The 24,416-nt window shown below is 54.7% G+C and overlaps 2 protein-coding genes across 4 annotated transcripts in view; one reads left to right on the forward strand and one right to left on the reverse strand.

Annotated features, from left to right (window-relative positions):
• The window catches only part of TXNDC11 (thioredoxin domain containing 11), a 53,905-nt gene extending 39,113 nt beyond the window's left edge, over positions 1-14,792 (forward strand). For all 3 annotated transcript variants that reach the window (XM_040973327.1, XM_040973328.1, XM_040973329.1), the window contains 5 exons: positions 2,327-3,122; positions 5,776-5,918; positions 6,218-6,327; positions 9,149-9,229; positions 13,614-14,792. In XM_040973327.1, the coding sequence (XP_040829261.1) occupies positions 2,327-3,122; positions 5,776-5,918; positions 6,218-6,327; positions 9,149-9,229; positions 13,614-14,256 (1,773 nt within the window). In that variant the 3' untranslated portion in view covers positions 14,257-14,792. The remainder of the gene's footprint in view (positions 1-2,326; positions 3,123-5,775; positions 5,919-6,217; positions 6,328-9,148; positions 9,230-13,613) is intronic.
• An 85-nt stretch (positions 14,793-14,877) lies between these two features.
• Positions 14,878-23,757, reverse strand: SNN (stannin). The gene is made up of 2 exons (XM_040973330.1): positions 23,693-23,757; positions 14,878-17,218 (listed from the first exon to the last, which is right to left on the reverse strand). Exon 2 carries the CDS (start codon positions 17,132-17,134, stop codon positions 16,868-16,870), a length of 267 nt encoding a protein of 88 aa, XP_040829264.1. The 5' UTR covers positions 17,135-17,218; positions 23,693-23,757; the 3' UTR covers positions 14,878-16,867.
• Between the last annotated feature and the right edge of the window lie 659 nt (positions 23,758-24,416).

Below are 24,416 nucleotides of genomic sequence, written 5' to 3' on the forward strand. Positions count from 1 at the left end.
ACCTGGAAGAAGCTCTTGGCTCCTAGCTTTAGATTTGTTCAATTCTGGCCTGGAAAGTGAACCAGCAAATAGAAGATCTTCCTCTCTGTTTCTGCTTCTCTCTGTAAATCTGACTTTCCAATAAAAATAAATAAATCTTTTTTAAAAAGTTTATCTGGGTCTAGTGGTTAAAGTCCTTGCCTTGCATGCTCCACTCCAGGATCCCATGTGGGTGCTGGTTTGTGTCCCATCTGCTCCTTTCCCTTCCAGCTTGTGGCATGGGAGGGAAATGGAGGACAGCCCAAAGGACCCTACACCTGCATGGGAAACCCAGAAGAGAATGCTGACTCCTGGCTTTGGATCAGCTCAGCTCCAGCTGTTGCAGCTACTTGGGGAATGAACCAGTGGATTGAGGATCTTTGTCTCTCCTTCTCTATGTAAATCTGAGTTTTCAGTAAGAATAAACAAAATCTTGAAACTGTATATGTTTTACTTACTTGAAAGGCAACGTAAGCAGAGAGGCGGAGAGACACAAAGATCTTCCATTTGTTGATTCACTCACTAAATGTCCGCAGTGGTTGAAGCCGGGCCAGGCTGAAGCCAAGAGCCAGGAGCTTGTTCTTGGTGCGTCTTCTAATACTCATCTATGTGTGTTAGCAGAGAGCTGGATCGGAAGTGGAGCAACCAGGACTCCAACCTGCATCCAGATGGGATGCTAATGCCAGAGCTGGCAGTTTTTCTGCCACCATCACAATACTGACCTCATAAACAGTTCATTTTTCTGTATAGTTACATATGTTTTGAATTAATGCCATGAGTGTTACAAAACTTATTATTAAGTTAGAGTTGCACTCATTAAGTAGTTTTGTGTGCCATTTGCACCCCTACTTTAATAAACTTAGCATCCTTTATCTAGTTGCTCTAGGATTTAGCATGTTTAGAAAATAAATGCCTTTCAAATGTTAACTTAGTCCTTTCTCTCTTGAAACTGGGGGGTGAGGGGGATGGATGGGGACATATGCCCAGTTTAGAGATGGGGTAGGATGTTAATGGTAGCTGCTAAAACACTGCGGGAAAGCAGCTGTGCCCGCAAGGTGAGTGAGAGTGCATGGCTCTCCGAGGTTTACGGCATGTGCTGTGTGCCTGGTGCCCGGCTGGGCTCCAGGGACAGAAGGATGTAGTCCTTGTTGGGAGGAGAGGCTCATGAGACTGGGAGGTGTCAGGACCACTGGAGGAGCAGAGGTCAGTCCTCCCAGACGCTCCGGAAGCACTACCTGGACCCTGGGTATCGGTGTCTGGCCTCTGGGAGGGGGTGACATTGTGTGAAGATCTTCTAGGCAGCTTACCCTCCTGTGTGTGTCCTTTGCTTAGAAGCATCACTCACACTCGTGGTCATTTTTTTTTAAAGATTTATTTTATTTTTATTGGAAAGGCAGATCTACAGAGAGGAGGAGAGACAGAAAGGAAGATCTTCCATCCGATGGTTCACTCCCCAAATGACCACAACGGCCGGTGCTGTGCCAATCTGAAGCCGGGAGCCAAGAGCTCTTCAGGGTCTCCCATGTGGGTACAGGGTCCCAAGGCTTTGGACCGTTCTCGACTGCTTTCACAGGCCACAAGCAGGGAGCTGGATGGGAAGTGGAGCCGCCAAGATTAGAACTGGCACCCATATGGGATCCCAGTGCGTTCAAGGCGAGGACTTTAACCACTGTGCTATCGCACTAGGCCCCACACTCACAGTTTTAAAAACAGGTGGAGTGTGGAGATGCAGTTGACGTAGGGAGAGAAAATGACTGATCTCTGGTGATTGACTGCGTGGGGTCTGTGGCTGGGAGGACTGGGGCAGGACGGGAGTGCCGGCTGCTGAGCCATGCGGATGTCAGAGCTGGCTGTATCAGAGGTGCAGTGGGGCTGGGAAGCAGCTGAGGCATTGCCACTTTCTCACATAATGGTGTTATTCTCCAGGGAAGAGAAGGAGGAAGACATGTAGGGAGCACATTGCTTTGCTCGGGCTGGGTTTGTGGCCTCCTGTGAGGTGTGAGGCTGCTTGGAGCCGTGTGTGTTGTCAGAGACTGTCACTACTCAGGAACTGCCCAAGGAATGTCCAGACTTCCTGGTGAATGTGAACCATGATGGCAGGGAGGAGGGCACTGATGGGGGGGCTTCAGGCTCTATTCCTAGCCTGGGGGCCTCGTTTACCCACATCTTCCTGGTGTTGCTCTTCTAGATCCTTTCATTGCTTGTGCATAGTGACAGGCTGGAGGGGGAGACATCCTCCTGCCTGGTCCCTGTGCCGACAGAGCAGGATCTTCCCCCTGCAGCTCACTGGCTCTGCTCTGTGTTACAGATCACCGAAGTGGCCTTGGAGTACCACAACTGTCACGGGGACCACGTGGTGGAACGCCTCCTGCAGCACCTGCGGCGGGCCGACGCTCCCATGTTGGAGACCCTAGCTCCCGCCCCACAGGCCCCGCTGGCAGACCCGCCGCTGATTGTGGCCTCCCCCTGCTGCAACACTGTGGTGCTGCCCCCGGGACACGCCTTGTCCAGGACCCACAACATCTGCGAGCTGTGTGTCAATCAGAGTGCCGGGGGTGTGCGGCCCAGCTCGGTGAGCGTGCCGCAGTGCAGCTTCTTCGAGATAGCTGCCGCTCTGGATTCGTTCTACCTCAAGGAACAGGCCTTTTATCATGTGGCATCGGAGAGCATCGAGTGCAGCAATTTTTTAACTTCCTACAGCCCTTTCAGCTACTACACTGCATGTTGCAGGACGATCCCCAGGGGCCTGGCGAGCTTCATGGAGTCTGAACAAGGGGGTGTCTTTGAAACCCCGGCCCTTCCATATTCTTCCCTGGAGAAGAAATGTGAGGTCACTGTCCCGAGCTCCGTTCCTCACATTGAGGAGAAAAGCTTTCCCTTCCCTGACGTCGTCTCGCCCGGCTCGGACTTCACAGGCCTGAGCTGCAGAACCAACAAGACCCTCAACATGTACCTTTTGGATTCCAACCTTTTCTGGTTGTATGCAGAGAGGCTGGGCGCTCCGAGCTCCACGCGGGTGAAGGAGTTTGCCACAATTGTTGATGTGAAAGAAGAATCTCATTATATCTTGGATCCAGAACAAGCTCTCCTGAAGCTCACCCTAGGTACTGTAGGCAGTTTCATCCCCCAGGCCTAATGCGTTCGGCTTAACTTCAGAGAGGTAACTTTGATTGGCGGGTCACCGGAGTGATGTCACTCTGAAGCTCAGGGGATTTCTTTTGTTTGTTTTCCTTAATTTGAGAAGCAGACACTTGGCAAGGGGAGGAGGAGGAGGGGAAAGAACGCTCCATCTATTGGCTCATTACCCATGTGCCTGCAGTGGCTGGGCTGGAGCCAGGAGCCAGGAATGCAGTCCAAGTCTCTCACTGGGAGCCCAAGTGCCTGAGCCGTCACTACTGCCTCCCAGGGTCTGTGGGGGAAAGAAGGTGCAGTTAGGAGAAGCCAGGAGGGAAACCCAAGCACTCAAATGGGGCGCAAGCATTTTAACCTCTGGGTGAAATGCCTGCTCCCTGCAGATCATTTTACTTCAGGATTTACTTGGTTAATTGGAAAGACAGAGTCACAGACAGAGATCTTCCATGTGCTGATGAACTTTTCTAAATGCCCTCAGTAGCTGGGCAGAGGCCAGACTGAAGCCAGGAGATCCATCTGGGTCTCCCACGCGTATAGCAAGAACCCAGCCTCTTGGACTGCCATCCCCTGGTTCTCAGACACATGAGCAGGGAGCTGTTGGGGAACTGCAAGGTAGCAGGGACTCAGCATGGGGGCATCTGAGCTGCTGCTTAGAGCCACAGCAACTACCCCCTGTAGCCCATTCAAAAATTTCCAATTTAAATCTGCACAATTTTAAGAGGCTAGTTTTGTTAATTGAGTGGAACAGAAACTTGTAACTGCACATTTCAGGTAAAGTTATTTTAGCCTATGGGGTAAGAGTCCAGGCTTTTGGATGGGTAGTTCTCTCCTCTTTGTAAGGGAGAGCCTGTGGCTGTGGGTGAACTGGGCTGTCTTAACGGTCAGGCGGTCGAGAGCCAGGGAGTGCTCCTGGTTCAGTAACTGGAGGCCGGTGAACCCGGGGCCTGGCGAGAGCAGCATTCTTGGGTCAGACTACGGCAGCCGTGCCGTCCTTTCCGCCTCATGGACTCATGGTCTCAGAATATGAGGGCCCAGACATGACTTGTGCTGTTACTGTTTGACCCTCTGTTGAGGAATGTTGCTGCTGTGACCATGAGGTGCCTATGTCGTGACAGGCTAGTGGCAGGTGCAGTGGAAAATTGTCCAGTTGCAAAGCAGCTAAAGCTGCTTTGGTGGTGGGGGGTGAAGGCGAGGTCCTGGAGAGGTGCCCAAGAGCTCGCCCCCGGGGCTTGGCGGCGGAGCTGTCCCTCACCATCTGGTTCCCAGGGCTTTGCTGACGTCCATGTCAACTGATAGCACTCAACTCAAGGAAGCAGAATTCAAAACCCTTGTTAGTTCAGCCTCAGCAGAGACAGGGCAGAGTGTGTTTGCCAAATGGAGCAGGAGGAATCTGGTCAGAAAGGAAACTATTTTTTCAAGTTGTTTGGAGTGTAAAGCTGTGGTGGGGGCAGAGCCGAGGCAGCCGTCCTGTGTCCTGGTTCTGACTTTAGACGTGTCTGTGAGTGCCAGGGTCGCTGCTCTGTGTGAGAACATGCAGCACACACCCAGGGACTCCCGGTGCTGTGGGAACCTTGGAGGCCAGGTGCTTCAGGAAGGCCATGTTCTTTGAAAATGACGCCTAATTCGTGTTTTCTGAAGGCATTTTTGTATATTGGGTTTTCTTAGAATGAAACAAGCTTGTTGTTTTTCCCCAAGTGTTTATTGGATTTTCCTGAATTCTGTTCAGTAACACTCAGGCATTTGATACATTCCCAATGAGTTCCCTTTGAGGCACAGGTAAGCTGAAGTAATCAATTGGATTCTTGGTTCAGCTAGGTCAGCTGCCCTAGAGGTTTTAGTCAGGTTAGCGACTGATTCTCGGTTGCCTGTTTGAAAAGTGTGGCCAGCCACATGCCGCTCCGCCACAAATCCTGAATGCTCTTTGGTGTTGTGTGAGTCTTCACTTCCTCCTCACCCTCCTCCTGGTGCTGGACAGTTTGTGCCCATTAGGACCACAGAAGGAGGGAGTTAGAGGAGAGGGAAGGAAGTGACGCTCACAGTGCTGCCTCCCAGGAGCCAGAGAACCCGAGGGCAGCGGGCCTTTGCGGGCAGGTTGCCACACTGCCTCCACTTAGCTGTTTTGATGCCCTGTGGACTTCATTTACATACTTTTCCACCACAGAGAATTGAGTTTGACTTTACAAAAGCACAATTAGAAAAGAGATTTACAAAAGACACTTGGAGATTGCTAATAAAACAGAGCCTAGCTCCGTGTCCTCTAGCCAGTGAAGGTGCTGCACCTTGCCTTCACGCATGGTCTGTGCAGCTCCAGTACTCGCAGGTGTGCTGAGCCCTCTGTGGCATGGGATGACAGAGTCCCATCTGGCAGGGATGGGTGTGTGAGTATGGACCCTCCAGATAAGAGAGCAACAGAATTGAAGCATCCACACCCATGGGGCCACCTGGGAGGTAGCACTGTGGAAGCCTTCCCCTCACGCCCTTAGGGCAGCGTCGCCCAGAGGTGAAGTGCTAAAAATGTGGGCCTGGGTAGTCATCCCAGATTTTAGAATGTGGAGTTTAAAGTAGGCCAGCTACTCTCCTTGTACCTGGAGAGGAGAGTTGATCTCATTTTCTCTTTATTTTTAGAGTCTTTTATTCACAACTTCAGCGTCCTCTACAGTCCTTTGAAAAGGCATCTCATTGGAAGTGACTCTGCCCAGTTCCCTTCTCAGCATCTAATCACTGAAGTGACAACTGATACCTTTTGGGAAGTAGTCCTCCAAAAACAGGTAAAGGTGCTTCGCCAGAGAGGCCCAAGTCCAGGCACCTGTCTTGATTAGCCCCCAGAGCTGTCACTGCTGGGCTGGGCAGTCACTCTCTAATGTCGAGACGATGACCCACGTGACCCTGGAACGTGCATGAATTGCCCTTACAACGCACATAACTGGGGAGAGCTAAAGGTGGCATTGTATTTGCTGCAATTTCTGCCTGGGCAGCAGCATGTATTGAATGCCTGCTGGATTGTTGGTGCAGTGAGGTGAGGGGCGGCCGTTTTCTGTGTGTAATGACTCCCTTCCCCTTTCCTCAGGACGTCTTGCTGCTGTATTACGCACAGTGGTGCGGCTTCTGTCCATCCCTCAATCACGTCTTCATCCAGCTTGCTCGTCTCCTGCCGGCAGACTCGTTCACTGTGGCCAGGTAAGGAAGCGCGCTAAGGTGCTTCTCGGCCATGTGCCTGCCTTCCCTCCTCCTGCAGCATACCATATAGCATACTGGGCTTTGCCTGTTTCCCATTAGCAGCTGAAACCCCAGGCAAAGCTTCATTGAAAACGTCGCATTCCTAGTGGATTACGTGTGTTCTTCTGCATTAGTGGGCTCATGGTAGTTTGGTGGGGACGATGCTGACCCTGCTCCTGAAGAACCTATGTGTTTTCTGCCTTTTGTAATTCCTGCCTTAATGGCTTGGCTGGGGGCTGTGTGAACTCCAGGCCTGATAGTCTGTGTGACACCCGGCAGGACACCTGGCAGACCACTCCTCAGGAAGGAGGTACCTGGTGTTTGATAAAATTCACCGCCCTATAGCTCATCGATTTGTACTTTTTGAAAGTTGCTTGCTTCAAACCCACCAATAGAAGCCTGCTAAATCATGACTGTATAATTAATAGCCTGAAATGTATAAGAACTGGGGGGCTAGGGCTCTCTCTCTCTCTCTCTGGCTCACGCTCTCTCTTCCTTTTCGCCCTCCCTGAGGATCCTGCAGCAGCCTCGGCTGCAGCTGCCCCTCCCCCTCCGGCCATGCTGGGCTGGGGGAGGTGGCTGGGAGACCTAGGCTAACCTGAATAAACGACCTTTTGCCTCAGCACTGACTTTAGACTTGATGATTATCTGGGGATTTCAAAATCCAGCACAACACTCCCAGTGTCCCCGCAAGTGGCCACGTGCTTGGAATCCCATGAGAAGGAGGTCCTAGACTTCTACCACCCAGGGGCTGGGTGCAAGCTCCCCTTCCAGCCCGTGGGTCCCTTGTCTGTGTACTCAAGAGGATGGGCTGGTGGGTAGCCGTGTGTCTGAGTTTGTGGTTCCGTGGCTGCTATGCATGGACCACTGACTAAACAGGACATTTTCCCACACTGAGAGCGAAGGGGAAGAAGGCTGAGGGTGCAGCTTTGTGAGGAGGGAGTAAGCAGGTCAGTGAGGGGAACTGTAGGAGCTGTGCCGTGTTCCCTTTCCAGAAAACTGCAGATACTTTAGAGTTAAATAGAAAAGGTCAAATCTTAGAGAAAAAAAAAAGCAGAAGAGAGAATATTAGATTTGCTAGTTCCTTTGAGAGATGGAAGCTTTCCAAAGTAGAAGTGGTTGGAAAAATAATGAAAGAAAGATGAACAGATTCCATTAGAAACATGTGCAGTGAAAACAAGTAAGGAAAAGAGACTAAGGCAGAGTGGGGGTGGGGGTAACCATAAGTTTATTTTACAACGTGTCTGTTTTACTTGTTATATGTAGTATACTGTAAGTAATTATTAGAAACAAATTATCTGGGTTAATCCTCCAAAATTCAGGACTAAGTGAAGCCAAAGGGTTATTACTAAGTATTGAGGAAAGGGAGGCAAAGGAAGGTTAAGTAACTTGCCTGGAGTCACATAGCCTACACATGAGGACCCAGAGCTCACACAGCTGAAAACAGCTGGAGGGAGAGCCATGAGGGATGTCAGTGTGGACACAGGCCATGGGCAACTTTCTCTAAGAGAACAGAGTGAATGAACAAGTGAGATTATAGCCTAATAAATGTAAATTAAAACACTAACAAAGTGTCACTTACACTTATTAACTTAATAAATTCTTTTAAGCGACAACTTGAGTTGATAAAACAGTATACAGTTGGCACAGTTCATGTAGCAAAAGGAATGAATAAATTAGTGTAACCCTTTTGGAAAGCATTTTGGCAGCCTTTGCAAGAAATCATTTTTTACCCAGTTAATTTCATTTTGGGAAATTAAGGAAAAATAGGAATTCCAGAGAAGCGTGGGCAAGTCCTCCCAGCATTATTTGTAGCCAGCAAAAGAAAAGTGGTTAAGTAAATTATGACTAGATATTTAATGGAGTTTATATCCATTCATTGAAATAGCATTTTCCATATAATTAGTAGGAAAGACTAGAGGATGAATTTAACTCCTCTTAAAAATATATAAATGTGTAAACCATGTCTGGGTAAGATTTTCAGAAATAGGGACCCACTATGTGTAAACCATGTCTAGGTGAGAATTTCAGAAATAGAGCCACTATGCCCAGTGAAAATCTCCCTAGATGTTTTACAAAGTTTTTCTTTTTTTAAAGATTTATTTATTATGTATTTGCCCAAATGCCAAGAGACAGTCCATTCACTTGGTCATAACTTAGTCCAGCTGGGCCTGGACAAGAGCTAGGCACTCCGTTCAGGTCTCCCACATGGGTAGCAGGAACCCAGTCACCCGAGCCATCGCTGCTGCCTCCCATGGACAGATGCAGTGCCTTCTTTGTGGATGCTGTCGGTGTTGTTCTGTGTGCTGGGAGGGCTGGCCACTCAGAGATGCAGGGAGCCCCGCCCTGTCCCCCACACACCACCACCATGTGAGCATAGGCTAGATGGTTTAGTGCAGAGAGCATTTGCTGCATTGAGTATTGATCTGCAGTCTGCTGTCTTTAGCATCCATCCAGATTTACAGTATAGACAAGGAAGTCCTTTCCCATTTTCAGAGACACTGGATGCATTTTGCTCAGTGATTCCCTTTCGTTTCCCAGAGTTAATTCAAGAGTACCTGGCCAGGTTCCATGCATGGCTATCCCTTTGGTGTCAGCAAGGCTTTTGGGGGAAGTTGTTTCTGCTTTCAGGACATACTTCCAGCTCTCAGCAGACAGGTGCATGAATACAGGCAGAGAAGGTGGGCTGGTGCGGGTGCTCCCATTATCTGAGTGGGTTGTCTTCAAGCAACAGCCTTTGGAGCTAGTCTCTGACTTCTTCTGCCCCTGCCTCTCTCTGCAGGATTGACGTGTCTCAGAATGACCTTCCTTGGGAATTCATGGTGGATCGCCTTCCTACTGTCTTGTTTTTCCCCTGCAACAGGTACTGCTAACTGTTTTTCACTGTTGGGCTGATGGGATTTTTTGGGTAAGGGTTGAAAGTGAAGTGGGCTTAAGCTGTAAGTCATCTTGAGAAAACAATGTGGGTTTACAGCATGTGCCAGGAGAGACAGTGGGCAGGGGATAGGGGTGTCAGGATGGCTCGCATGCTGCTTACTTCATAAGTTTGTTCTTCTTAGAATCTGTTTTGTACATAAACATGAGGATGGCTAAAGTCCCTTAGCTGTTATGACCTACAGGAGTGCCAGAGATGGATGGGGGAGACCCCATATTTGTGTGGTACAAAGCACAGTGAGAGCTCATGGATTAGCCCAGTAGTCTCCTGGTCCACATGTGGCACTCACCCCAGCAGCCTGCATCCTTTAGGAAATGGGGGTCACTGGACACACATCTACTGTCACTGTGACCATTCCACGTTGGTGTGCCAGAGCCCCCTGGCAGCCCCAGCAGGCAGTGCTGGCCAGGTTCCATGGCAGAGGAGCAGCTGCCTTTGTACTTGATGAGCATGGATGTCAGTGTTTGGCAGGAAAGGAAACTAACTCCTGGCCCTTTAAAGTGTACTGCTTTTTCACGAATCTCCTCTAGTGTTTGGAAGGACAGGGTTCCATGGAGACCCCTGGCCTTGGATCATGTCTGAGGAGCCCTTAAGGAGGGCCTGACCCACTGACCCACAGGTGTGGTCTCGGCGCTTTCAATCTGCTGCCTCCTGTTGGCAGGCCGTTGCCATCACTGCTCTGTTGTGCTCCTACTGAGTGAGCTTCCTTCCTGTCTGTTGAGCCATTTGCTTGGGCCTTGCCTGTTGTCTCCCAGCAGCTTTGCTGGCATCCTTGCCATTGGGGCAGAGTCCTGTCAGAGCACACCCTGGAAATGGGATGTGACTCACCCCCTGCTTCTGGCTGCACCAGGATGACCCTTTATCCTGCTCAGGGTGTTTGAATTGATGCATCATCATGACATCACAGATGATAATGCCAGCAGCTTCCTCTATGTGGGACAGCAGTTGGGCATGCAGTTTAATGACACATAATTTTTGAATTGCAAACATCGGGGGACATATTGCAGTCCTAGCACCTAGCCCCCTTTGCATAAAGTCTCTCTCAGTGAGTGAGGTAAATGAATATGTAGGAGAGACATGCCCCAGCAGAACAGGGTGCAGGGTGGTGTGTCGGGGTCATGGTGAAGCTACCTAGTAGGAAGAACATGGAGGTGAGCTGCTGGCCATCCCTGCAGCTTCTTGGGCTCCCTCAGTTAGGAGGGGCCGCAAGGGAAACTCAGAGTGGGAGAAGACAGGCCAATTGTGTCTGAGTGAACAGCGCCTGCTCACCCAGCACCTCAGAGCCTTAAAATGGAATGCTTCCCATTTCCTAAAAATAAGCAGGAGTCAGAAGTAAAATGAGTGCATCATTAGCTGGCTCACTCAGAAGGTCTCCACAGGCGGACGACAGGAGCTGGCAGCTTGCAAAAGAGGAAATGAGAAGGGCTGTTTGATCACATGTAGTGAGACCTTTCTCACAGTTTGCTTGCATATGCTATTTTTAGTGAGGACATAAAGTTACACATGCGCCGAGATAAAACACCAACTTGCACATGCAGTGTGCAGCAGGGAGAATGTCAGGGCCTCGGAGTGTGACTGCGGAGGAGTGAGGGCCATGAACACCCTGCAGGTGCTTGTGGCTTTTCATGTTCCTTGCAAACTGTTGGCAGTAGCAGGTGTCGTTCTCTAAGAACTCTGCAGGAGCCTGTCCTGGGCCTGGCCCTACACAATGGCCTCTCAGAGCCTCTTCTCCCAGCCTGAAGCCACATCAGTCTGTGAGATGTGGCGACACAGGTGCTCTGGGCATGGCAGCGGGCTACATTCCCCCCGGGAACTCTGCTGCGGACCCAGGAAGAGCCGGGCTTCTTCCCAGCGTTATCCAGTCCCTCCCTGCAGGTCACAGGAATGTCCGTCCAGGAGCTGGGGACCAGAAGCTGACTTCCACGTGGATGGCAGGGCCTCAGTAACTGAAGCCATCACTGTGACCTCCCAGGGTACACATCAGTAGGAAGCTGGAGTCAGGAGCCAAAGCTAGGTATTAAACTCAGGCGAAGCTGCTACCAGTATCTAAACTGCTCAGCCAAACGCCTGCCTCCAGCAGTGGGACTTTCTACCCCTGTACTCTTATAGAAGCTGTTTGCTGTGACTGTCCTTGCAGCCTAGAAGCAGTGGCAGGCATTTTAGTCCGCCCCGGGGAGATTCGTGGAGGTGACATATTCGTCACTGTCCTTGCCCTGTGCATGTCTTCAGTCAGGCATCTTCATGGTTGGACGCCGCCTTCCTGGGGAGGTGGACCTCGGCTCCTCCCTGGACTGCTCCTGCTCGACAGAGCAGCATGAGGCTCGTCCAGCTTGCTTAGCCTTCCGGGACATCTACCACACAGGCCCTCCTTGTCGCTGAGGAGCGTTTCAATGGCCAACTGCCCCCACCTAAAGAAAATAGTGCTTCAATGCAGGGGGTGGTTCAGTCTTTCTCACACTATTTTACCCAACAATTTACATACGAGCATCCACGTGCTTTCTCGTTAATACTGCCTGAAAGTCTTAAATGCTTTTTAAAAGTTAACTGAACAGTTCCAGAAACATTGAATAAAAATGGGAATATGTGATTTTATTTATTTTAAAAATGTGTCTATTTACTTGAAAGGCAGAGTCGCAGAAAGACAGACACCTTCTGTGTGCTAGTTCACTGCCCAGATGACTATAACGTTTGGGGCTGGGCCAGAATGAAGCCACATCTTGCACTTGGGTGGTAGAGGCCCTGGAACATTGGCGAGCACCCACTGCCTTTTGTGGCATGCGAACAGGGTGCTACATTACAAGGAAAGCAGCTGGACTCAAACTCACACACCTCTGTGGGATGCTGGTGTAGCTGGTGGTGACTCAACCTGGTGTGCTGCAATGCTGGCCCCCATTTCTGATTTTTTTATTTTATTATTATTATTATTTTTACAATCTTTACATAATTAATTAGGGTAAAAAGGTTCAAGGGCTACAGGAAAGTGGATAAGACTAGTATTTCTGATTTTTTTTTATTGGAAAGTTAGCTATACATCGAGAAGAGACAGAAAGGCAGATCTTCCATCTGCTGATTCATTCCCCAAGTGGCTGCAGCAGCCAGAGCTGAGCCGATCCGAAGCCAGGAGCCCCCTCCATGTCTCCCATGCTGGTGCTTTGGGCTGTATTCTGCTTTCCCAGGCCACAAGCAGGGAGCTGAATGGGAAGTGGGTCCGCTGGGACACAAACCAGCGCCAATATGGGATCCTGGTGCATGCAGAGCAAGGACTTTAGCCACTAGGCTACCATGTCGGGCCCCCCATTTCCAATCTTGACATGAAAAAAGCTACACATTACTGGAATCTTTTGGTCTTTGTTAGGTCCCGGGTCTCTGGCTTTGCGTGGAGATGGAGTGTGAGCTGGTGATGATAGTTTTCACAGAAACAACCTGTTTCAAAGCAGCATTCACTTCATTTGGTCCTGGAATGAGAGGGATGTGACACTCTCACTGCCCCCAATTACAGGCCTGGGTTCCTGGTGCGCTGAGACGCCCCTGGGGAGAAAATGGCAGCCAGGCCTGGAGACCCTCTTCCTGACCTTCACGTCTTTGGCCTGGAGGGGTCAGCCCTGCCTGTTGGCCCAGCTCAGGCAGAAACACTGAAGTTGGCCCTTTCAATTATTATAGCCAGATTTTTGCATGCACTAGTAAATGTGCCTCTGAGAGAAACTTTGGCTGTCAGACAAGGAAAAGACAGGTTCTGAAAAGGAGTATTTTGAGTTAGGACTTGAAACACAGCTGGGGAAACCCCCTCCGCAGCTGCCTTCCTGTGTTCCCAGGGCCAGGCAGCCTTAACTCAGCAGAGCGCCTCGGTCTGTCTGCGGGCCCAGATCACGTTCCACTCACTAAACAAACAGGCCACGTGGGTGTCAGGTCTTTCTCTATTTCAGTCAGCACAGTTGGTGGCTACAAAAGAGTATCATGGACGAGTCACCACAAGAACACCCTTGCTGACACTGCCACTGGGCCTTGCAGGGCACACGTGGGCCCCCTGCTCACACCATGCTGGGTTCTGTGTCCCTGGCATTAGGCCTGGGGTCTCCTGTTTCCGGGCAGGCTGAGTCCACAAGCAGCCCTGGCCTTAGGAACAGGCACATGCTTGGGAGCCACTGTGGTCACAGGACAATGTCTGGGTCTCAGTGGGGAGGCCTTTGCTCAGCAGTGCTTTACTTCTTGCAGTAAACTCCTGGGATGGCTTTTCTTGTCCCCGGGGCACCGGAGCTAGGACGGAATGTGTTGGCATGACTCTGACCCCTGACCCTTCCCACTTTCTCCCTAGAAAGGACCTAAGTGTGAAGTACCCCGAAGACCTCCCCATCACACTCCCAAACCTGCTGCGGTTCATTCTGCATCACTCAGTTCCTGCCTACCCTGGCCAGGATGTGGCCAACCCTCCTACCAAAGAATGTCTCCAGAGCGAGGCAGTCTTACAGCAGAGGCACATCTCCCACCTGGAGAAGGAGATCCAGAAACTGAGGGCAGAGATCGGCAGCCTGCAGCGGGCGCAAGTGCAGGTGGAGGTGCAGCTGTCACGTGCCCGCCGGGACGAGCACAGGCTGCAGCGGGAGCAGCAGGCGCTGGAGCAGCAACACAGCCTGCTCCAGCAGCACAGCCAGCAGCTGCAGGCCCTGCACGAGCAGAAGAGCCACGAGCTCGGGGAGCTGGCCCGGCAGCTGCAGGAGCTGGCCGACGCCTCGGAGACGCTGCTGGCCGAGAACGCATGGCTCAAGATCCTGGTGGCCAGCATGGAGCGGAAGCTGGAGGGCAAGGATGCAGTGGAAGACGCAGCTTCCCTGGCAGAGGAAGGCCCTGAGCACCCCCAGCCCGCAGGCGACCCCCACTTACCTGGTGACACCCCTTCACCTTCCAACATCAGCTCCATGCTGACATCTGAGAGGAGCAACGAGAACAGGACAGAGTAGTTTTTTAAATGACTTGAAGAAATCAGAGGTGAAAATGGAACATTGAGAATATATTTATGCAAATTTCACTGAAATTTATTGTAAATAAAGATTTTCTCAGTGGTCTGGAAAATCAGACTGAATGTCATTCAGCTTGTGTTAAACAGGAGTGCTGTCATTCCCTCTGGCTGCATAGTCGACAAACGGGGCTTCCAGACCATGCAGTCACACAGAGCATTTGTAGAACTGAAAAACCAGTCCATGTCTGAGTGATTCGGTGCCAAGTGCGCCCTCCCCACACATCACTGTTGCCTCAGAGATGACAGGAGGGATGAGAGGTTAATTTCTTGACAAGTCAGAAAACTCCAACACAACAGTTGGGCTTTTGAGAAAGAATTCAGAGAGACCTTGACGTACCGAGCCATGTGAGTGACCCTGGTGTCTGTGCTAAAGAGAACAGCTATTGATACCCACAAACAGTACACACATTGTGGGGCTGGCCAGCCACTCCTGCAGCATGGGCACTGGCCTCCAGTGTGGCCAGGGTGTTGCATGCGCATGCATGCTCTCACCAGCCCCGTCCAAGTGCCAAGGATATCCCTGGTAGTAAGGGGGGTGGCAAGAAAACATCCACAATGAACATGACGACAAAGTGACCTTTAATTATTCCAGAACCATTCTGCACTGGCATGGCAGAAGCTACAGGTGAGCAACAATCAAATCCCGGGGTCAGGAGCCCGAAGGTAGTACCCTCCCCAACCCCACACAGCGGCAGCCTCGGCTGCGGTAAGCAGAGGTAGTGAGCCTGGAAGTTCTCCAACCCAAGAGGAATGAAGCACACTGAAATGCAGGCCTCTTAGAACCAGCAGGGTCTGCCTTCCCTGGGCACTCTTCTCCCTCCCAGGTCCTCCCCCACAGGCTGGGCAGCTCCAGGAGGGGCCCAGGCACCAAAGAGCTGCCTGAAGTTTGCAGGAAGGCGCTCGTGGGGTCTCCTCACTACCCAGGTTCCCACAGCCTCATCAGCTGCCGCCTCCTACCCCTATTTGGCTTAAAGGTCCCTCCCCCCATTGCTTCCTATCCCCACCACCCCCGAGGGCTCTAGAGAGTGGATTTAGTTTGACATGGTTTTGTTTTTAGTGGAGACTTGGGATAAGGGTCAGAGATGGACAGAGCACTGGGCTCCCTGCCCAAGTTGCTTGCAGGCGGCTCAAGTGCGAAGAGCCAGCACCTCACGGTCCGGCGTGGGCTGGCTGTGCCGACCTGCTCTCTGCTTACTACTGCATACTGACACCGATCTGTAACAGTGACAGCAGAGAATGAGCTTACAGGGGTGGGATGCCAAGTGTAAAGGTAAGCTCACAGAAGTGCACACGAGAGACACTTTGGGAGAAGCAGGCTGGTTGGAAGCACAGCCAGTATGCTGTGCGGGACCAAGAGCTGCACTCAGAATCCACCCCCTGCCCCACCCCACCCTACACCCCAAGTACAGGCTGGGTGGGACTGCCTGATGGCACCTGAGAAATGTCCCGTAGACACTCAGTGCCTTCAAAGCCAGGTTTGTGCATGGGGTGGTGGGGAGGGGGAGGACTCTAGCTTGTTCACAGAGACCCCCTGGGGAAAGTGAAATCCGAGCCCAGCAGGTGGGCAGGAAGCACAGGGCGGAAGGAAGCTGACTTGCAAAGGGAAGAGTAAGAAAACAGTTAACACATCCTCTCACCCATCCAGTGCAGAAAATATTAAATACAAAAACCGAAACCAGATTTCCCTCTCTGTGGGTACTGAAAGCAGCACGCCCTGAGCCCTGGGGTCAGCTGAAAGGCCAGGGCAGTGGCAGCAAAGCTGGCACTAAGGGGCACTCAGCATGCGCAAAACCAGGGGGCAAAAAAGACTGCTCTGCTACCAGGGAGCCTGGCAGCCTCGGGACCAGCCTGTCCGTCACTGGCTCCCAGGCGGGCACATAGCTTCCTTGCAGTAAACTCCACTATCAACAGGAACTGCTGCGTAACAGCTGTATGTTTCTGGACAAAGCGGGAGGGGGTGCGTGTGGCTCCATTCCTTTGATCAAGCAGAAATGACCAGAGCTCCCCAGCTGGTCACACCCTCTCTGTACAAAACCCCCGGTTGCACGGTGGCACCCCACCCTGGCCCCCCAAGCAATGCAGGCCTAAGGAGGTCTGCGACCAGCCGCGACCTCAACTCGGCTCATTGTTTGCCAGCTGCAGTCCTTGGTAAACCCGCCCAGAATGCCCTATGCGGTATTTTAAAAATCAGCAGTGAGGCTTAAGCACGTGCTTCTGGGGGCCTATGTACAGTTCACAGGTTAGTTCACGCGTTACAGTAGTAGCTCCGTCAGAAACAGGCTCAGCTCAACATTCAAGTAACAAAAGCGCTACGGGGCTATATGCCCCGGCAAGGTCAGGCCTGCCCACTGCCTGCAATGGGCAGCCCTGCCAAGAGGCCAAGGGGACACCCAGGATGTCTGGGCCCCCGCCCCGGGAGTCAGTGCATGCGAAGACAAAGCCTGTCGAGGCCATGCCAGCAGGTGTCAACCCGTGTGCTCATCCATGTGGTTCTGCCCCTCCCAGCACCTCTTGGCGGGCTGCAAACTGGACCAGGAGCCTCGCATCCTAGATCAGCCGTGCACTTCCGGGCCGTTGGGCGTCATCAACTTGGCCTTTCTCTCCACGCACTGTCCTTTTGCCGAATACTGCACCAGCAGGAAGGGCTCCTTGGTCTCGCCATCCCCCACGATGCTCTCCTCATCCTCGGACTGGCTGATGCGCTGCAGACGCAGGTAGCACCAGCAGCCCAGGATCAAGGCCCCCAGGGCCGCGATGGCGATGAGGATGACAATGACGGTGACCACGCCCGTGGTGGGGCTGTGGTCCATTATCGACATGGTCAGTGCTGGGGGCTTCCAGGGTCAGGAGCTCTCAGGGTGGCTGGCTCAGTGAGGCTGGGATGCAGGCTGGACATGAGAGTCCTGAAAGACAAAAAAGCAAGATGAGGCTACCCCGGGTACTCTGCTCAGGGTACAAATGGTGGCTTGCAGGCTCAGGTTGGCACACCAGACTCCTTCCACTGTTCCTCTGTGTCTCCCGATGGTCACCAGTCTGTCTGCGTTTACTGCCTAAGCATTTATGCTTCCAGACACCAAGTTACCCTCACAGCCACTAGCCTGAGACATGGCCGGGGGTGGGAATACAGGACCCTGGGATGCAGTTTGGCGCTTCTGTCGAAGGCCTGGCAGACTTATGATATCATCAGCAAGGCATGCGAAACAACTGACTTCAAAATCAGCCCTACAGATTTACTGAACTTTAAAGTCTACCAGGATTTTGAGGATGTTGTCCCATCCCCTGCTGATGGTGTAGGTTTCTAGATACTCTGGCCTGACAGGGAGGTGTTCAGTAACCACTTAGGGCTGAGAGGAGCCAGTGGCTTCAAAGTGACCAGAAATAAAGGATTTGAAAGTCCTCATGCGGGCCCTGGGCAGCAGCCTTGCATGCAATGGGATCCCATATGGGTGCCAGTTAATATCCTGGCTGTTCTACTTCCCATTCAGTTCCCTGTTGTGACTTGGGAAAGCAGTTGAGGATGGTGCAAAGCCTTGGGACCCTGCACCTGCCTGGAAGTTCCAGAAGAAGCTCCTGGCTCCTGGCTTCAGAACAGCTCAGCTCCAGTCATTGCAGCCACTTGGGGAGTGAACCAATGGGTGGAAGATCTTTTCTCTCTGTCTCTCTTCTCTGTAAATCTGACTTTCTAATAAATACATAAAACAGCAACAACAAAAACTCTAAAAGAAAAAAATAAAGAGATCCCTTGGGGGACAGCTGTGAGGGTGCAGCCAACAGTCTGTGTGGGAGGCCTCAGCTCCAGGAGGGGGAGAGGGTGGAGGCGCCAGTGGTCTTCTGGGTAGACTGAGGCCAGGCATTAGGTTCCAGATAGGGAGAAGAGCGAGATACCCACCCCCTGGCTCCCTTAGCACTTCTCAGCTCAGGGCTAGAGCAGGATCTAGGGCACAGACAGCAACCCCACAAAACGCAGGGTGCCACCTCAGGGCATTGCAAACTGGGTGCAGCAGGAGAGGACTGGGGCGGCCCCACTGTGGGGTGTGCTCGACAGTGAAGGCAGAGGAAGGGAAGGGGGACCCCAACGGCTCAGTCCATGTCAGGTACTCAAGAGATGGGGCCTACCTCCTCTCCAGCTACATACCCCACACAGTTCCTCCACACCATGTGGCCTCAAAACCCACTCTGGATCTGCTGGGCCCTGGAGTGAGGCTGTGGGCCACGTGTGAGGGCTGCCGAGCCCAAACAGCAGTCTCCCTCTCCACCCTCCTGGGCTCACTGTGGATGACACCCCAAGGCTTTGCCACTGTTGCCACTCGCGGCTGCTGACGCTGGCAGATCCCTGGGCATCCCCTCACTTGATGCCCTCCCACACCTGGCTACCTGGTCAGGGGAAAGGTGGGGAGGGGTGATGCTGTTCCATAGTGGAACCTGCAGTGCTAGTGCCACACATCCCCCAGTGGGTACTGGTTCGAGTCCCAGCTACTCCACTTTTGAACCAGCTCCCTGCTTATGGTCTGGGAAAGCAGCAGAGGATGGTCTAAGTGCTTGGGCCCCTGCACTCGTGTGTGAGACCCGGAAGAAGTTCCACAGAGTAAACCAGCAGATGGAAGATCTCTGTCTCTCCCTCTCTGTAATTCTTTTAAATAAATAAATAAAAATTTTTAATGGATTTGGACAGGCAGTCCACACACCCAGGAAGAACCACTTTTTTTCCCCTATTTTTTTAAGAAAGATTTTTTATTTGAAAGCCAGAGTTACTGATAGGAGAGACAGATTTTCCATACGCTGGTTCACTCCTCAAAAGCTACAAACTGGAAACCACAAACTTCCGGGTCTCCCACATGGGTGCAGGGTCCCAAGGCTTTGGGCCGTCCTCCGCTGTTTTACCAGGCCACCAGCAGGGATCTGGATGGGAAGCGGAGCAGCCAAGATTCGACTGGCAGCTATGCCCTTACAGGATGCTGACAGCACAGACAGAAGCTTAGCTTACTACACCACAGGCACCAGCCCTTCTCACTTTTTAAGACTGGCATCTACACAGACAGAAGCACTGAAGTAAGGATTTCCCTCCAAACAGGATCAAGCCTGCTGCAACCCTGAGCAACAGCAGCCTTCATCAGAAGCGCTCCTCACTCCCCAAGCCCTGAGTCTTGTCCAGGCACCGCAGCCCGCATCTGCGAAGGGGCCATGGACAGGAGGGTGCCAGGCCCTCAGCATGCTGCTTTGCTGCCAACTTGCAGGGTCCCAGCTGACACATCCTACCCAGGGGCCATGCCCTGCCCTGTCTTTTCTTCCTTACTGCTCAACAGGGCGAGGGTGACTGTGCTCCAAGCCCCACCCTGGGGACCTTTGAATCCCCTCTGGTGGCCTAGGGCTGCAGCTGTGGCACCCGGAGTGCAGCTGCCTCACTGGCTCAGGGGTGCATCAGCTCACCACACTGCCACTCAGCACAGCCACAAGGCTGCTCCCACAGCCTCGCCCAGCACCCCTCTCAGGCCTCCTATGCCCCTCCTTCTCCCCACACTTGTCCTGCAGGGAGGACAGAACCTGCCTGCCCCTCTCCCCTGGACCTCAGCTCCCCACAGGCTGCTGGGGCACCTGCCCTCCCACGAGGCTCTAGACAGGAAGGCAAGTGAGCATCAACTCCAAAGGGGAAGTGTGTGTTGGGGGCTGGGGGCATTTTGTTGGGAGGGCAGGAAGGGAGAAATCAAACAATGGAACTGGAGGGAGGGGTGCCCGGGCAGACAGCTGAGCAGCACAGGAGGGACCCACAGCCCAGGAACTGATGAGAGAGAGGTACGGACAGACCCTGAGGGACAGGTGACACCTCAAGACTGTACTGCCCCAACCCCATGTCCAGCAGCAGTGGTGACCAGGCCACAGTGTCTACTCCATGCATGTGCCTGTCCCTTCTTTCACCCTGCGGCTATTTCCTGGGAACTGAACTTTCAAAACTCTGACCATGTCACTCCCCGCTCGGCCCCTCCCCGGCCTCAGAAGCAGCTCCAAGGTCCCCGCCTCTCCTGACTTCTGCATGTCCTTCCCTGCAAACCCAGCTCCTCCTTGGCGCCTGTGCTCTTCCCCGCCTGTCCCAGGCTGGCTCCTTCTTGTGAGTCACAACTGCGTCAGAAGGCACTTCTTCCAGGCTGCCTTCCCAGACCACCTGGGCTCTGCCTGCCTCCTCTCACTCCAAGAATACTGCAATCTCACTCCCCCTTCTGCTCCCTGGAATCCTCCCCGATCAGAGGCTGTCTTTAGCAGGCTGCAGTCTCCCTCCCACAGTGCAAGAGGGGGGCACTGTCCCCTCTGGCCTGGCACCTACACACAGTGGGTACTGAGTATTACAGGCTGGGAGTGGTGATGAAGCAGAGGAGACCTCCCCGTCTCGTGGGGGGGTCCCAGTGGGGGATCCCCAGGCTATACCCTGGATGCAGGTCCCCACACGCATCCCAGCTGACTCAGGGAAGCCAGAAGCTGGCAGGAGGTCAGGCTGTGGGCCAAGCGTGGGGGCAGGAGCATCGGGCGTCAGTGGATTATGGGTTGACCTCAGTCAGCGGAGGGGCCGCTGTCTTCACATCCACCCTGGGCAGGGAGGAGCAGCACAGCCCAGAAGGAAGCTGAAGACAGCCAGCCTCCGGGTCCCCTGGGTATGGCTGGCCGCCACCTGCCGGCTGTGTCTCTCCTGGGACTTGCTGGGGCCCCTCTGAACAAAGGTCATCCGCTCCAGCAGAGACCACAGGACAGGGAGGGCTGGGGAATCCTGGGCCACCTCCAGGCAGTCACAGAACAGTTCACAGATGAGGAAATTGAGGAGCAAAGAGCTTGCTTGGACTTGACCCTGGAAGCAGCGGACAGGGGTGGTGGTGCGGAGGGCCAGGCCTCACTCCAGCCAGGCACTATGGTTTTTGTGACCAGCAGCACCTGCTGTGGCCCCTAGTCACTGGCTCTCCTGAGAAGGACAAAGCCTGGCACTCAAAGTCAAGGTCATGAAGGTCCCCTAAACATGTAATAACCTCGCCCCGAGTATCCCCCTGCAATCCCACAGGTCTGAGTCCTGGGCTCACCTACAGCTCCCTGCACACCATCAAAGGACTCCACTGGAACATGGGGCCGAGTAGCCCCAGGGAGCACCAGCCGGCCCTGGCCACAAGCCTGCCCTGACTTCCCCCAGGCTGGTGTGCCAGTATCTCCCAAGCCCAGGGTGGCCTGCACATTGCTCCAGGGGCAGCTGGGTATGAACCTGCCAGAAAGTTACCCGCAGCACACGGGGAGGGGGGTCTCCTTGGTCCCAGTCTCCTCCTATGCAGCTCCCCACCCCATCTTCTCCAGGACTTCCACATGGGGACAGAGTCCCTTATTCTACTTGCCCTAGGAGCTCTTCCAGCCAGACCTTCAACCCACTGCACATGCTCTAGGCTGAGTGGGCAGACAGGAGCTGCAGTGTGATGAGGGTGAATGAGAAGAAATGTGCAAACACAAGGGTCCTAGGACTACCAGGTTGGCCAGTACTCAGCCATGTCTCTGTGGGGGCCACCAGGAGCCCTCGGAGCCCGTACCCCAGGACCAGAAGGGCACAGGGCCTTGCCCAGACACCGGGCTGCAAACAGCTTCTTCCCTCGGGATCTGCTGTCTCCTCCTCACTGAACTGGGCACATCACCAGGACTGCTAGGCTCTGCCAGCCCCGCCTGCAGCCTGCAGCTCCTAGGGTGCTCCTGAAGCAAGCTGGGGGAGCTGCCCCACCATCCAACGACCAAGCACCTTATCCCAGAGGGTCCCAGAACTGTCCCCCACAAGCCATGTCTCTGGCCCCCCCTAACAAAGCCACCCGTCAAGACTGCCAACCAGCAAGGCTGTGCCCTTCCAGGGGTGGCAGGGTCTTCACAAACCAGAAGCATTTCCAGTCCTGGGGCTGGGGTGGTGAGCTCTTAGGAAAAGCAGGAGTGTGGGGAGGGGAGGGCGCTGCCAGTCAAAGGCAGGACACAGGTGGAAGGCCTGGGGGGCTCCAGGACGCAGCCTCTGCTCTCCACCGGCTGGAGGGGGGACAGCAGGCAGGCAGGGGGCCTGGGCACCAGCTCAGAGCCCCTCCCCTGGAAGAGGAAACTTGCCCCCGTAACCAGTCCCCCCTCCAGGGGTTTCCCAGCAGCAGAAGGGGAAGCAGGAGCTGGCAGACCTGAGGGACTGTCCCAAGGTCAGTCAGGGTCTCCTGTGGCCCAGGCCTGGGAATCACCTTCCAGGCACTCCCGCAGGCTGCCCCAGGGACCAGCCTCTGTGGGCCCCACAACTTTGGGATGCACAGGAGAAAAGTTGGGGATGGCAAAGGTTGTGTGCCAGACACAGGCACCTCCAGACACCCCTCCAGCTGGCATACGCAGCGAGAATCAGAGACGTTAAAGCAATTGTCCAAGGTCACACAGCTCCAAGACAGATGCACACAAACTCCAACCCAGACGTCTGCACCCCCGAGCGCCTAGCACCAGGTTTCAATCCAGACCCTAAAATGTCACCACATTCCCTGCCCCTACTTCTTCATCCCAGAGCCTGACAGGTCTTGGGTCCTGACTGACCCCAGGCTGCTCATCCCCAGGCAGACTAGACGCTTGGGGACCTGGGGATGACAAGCGAGAGCGCGGGCGGCCACGGGCTCCGCGCCAGAAGCTCCACGCACCCTCTCATTAACCCTGCCGGGGCTGCCGTGATCCCTGCGCGCGGGAGCAGTGAGCACTGTGGCATGGAGGCAGGGGGCCCAGCCCCGGGTGGGGTGGGGTGGTGGCGGGGCTGGGGCGGGCACGACAGCTGCAGCGACCCGGTCCTGCCCACGCCGCGCAGGCAGCAGGCACCGACGGAGCCAGGCACCCGGACTCTGCGGCCCTGCCTCAGTTTCCCCACCCGCGAACGGGCACCAAACGTCTCCGGGACCCCTATTCCCCGCTCTGCACTCCCCCAGTCCCTGGAACCCGCCAGGGGGGCTTGCCAGGACCCTCACCCTAGAAGGAATTCTTAACACCCTCGAAGTGTCCCAGGGAGCCCCCTGGGCAGCCGGCTCCCGGGCGCGGACTTGGCGGGGCTTGGCTGGGGGAGGGTGGGCGTGCAAAGGGGGTGGTAGAGATTGGGGGATGACCGGGAACCCTGCTCCCCGCACGGCGGCCTCCGCCCCCCCGCCGCTTCCTTTGTCCCGATCTCTCCAGCGCAGCGGACAAAGAGCCCCCGCCGCGGGCGCGGCCCCCCAGCCGACCCTCCCTCCCCGCCGGCCGCGCCCCTGCCCGGGCCGCCCCTCCCCCGCCGCGAAGCCCCCTCCCCGCCACCGCCGGCCCCCGCGTCGGCCGGGCCGCCCCTCGCCCTCCCGCAGGCCGCCCGCCCGCCGGCCCCGGCCCAGCCCGCTCACCATGGCGCGGCCCGCTGGCCCCGCAGCAGCCCCGCGGGCCCGGCTCCGCCAGCCCGGTCCGGCCGCCGCGCACCGTCGGGACGCACGAGCCCCGCTCTGCGGCGGGCGGGGCGCCTCAGGCTCCGCCCCGGACGGGGGCGGGGATCTTCGGCGTGGCCAATGGGCGCCCGCGCTGGGACGGCGGGGCGGGGCGGGCCGGGGCGGAGTCACGTGCGCTCGGGGCCGGCGCGGGCGGGACAGCGGGCGGCGCGCGGGGGGCGGCGGGGCCTGGGCGCGTGCCGGCCGGGAACGTGGGCTCCGGGCGCCGCCTCAGGCGCCCCTGCCTCGGCCAGCCGGATCCCCCGAGCCCCGGCAGCCGGCTGCCCTCTTCCCGCCCGCGCACCCACGGGGAGACGGCGGCGCTGGGCAGGTAAGGGCCCCGGAGCTGGGGCAGGACCCCGGGGCAGGAGCCGGAGGAAGGTTCGGCCCCCAGGGACTGCTTGGCCAGAAAGCAGCTTGTTGGTCAGTTGTCTCCCTTATTGTTTCGGTCGGTACGGTCTGTCAGTCAGTCCCCACCCACGTGCCTGCTACTTCAGAGATTTCTGGAACAACCGGGAGCCAGAAGCTTCCAGTCCCGGGACAGTCTGTAATCGTGGTTCTTTTTGAATGTCACAACCCCGGCTTAGACTCCTAGCACATGCCGGTCCCCTGCCCTGCCCAGTGACCACAGTGCATATCCACAGCT

The sequence above is a fragment of the Ochotona curzoniae genome, unplaced genomic scaffold, assembly GCF_017591425.1.
Source record: "Ochotona curzoniae isolate NIBS_2020 unplaced genomic scaffold, NIBS_Ocur_1.0 contig_2321, whole genome shotgun sequence".
NCBI lineage: Eukaryota > Metazoa > Chordata > Mammalia > Lagomorpha > Ochotonidae > Ochotona > Ochotona curzoniae.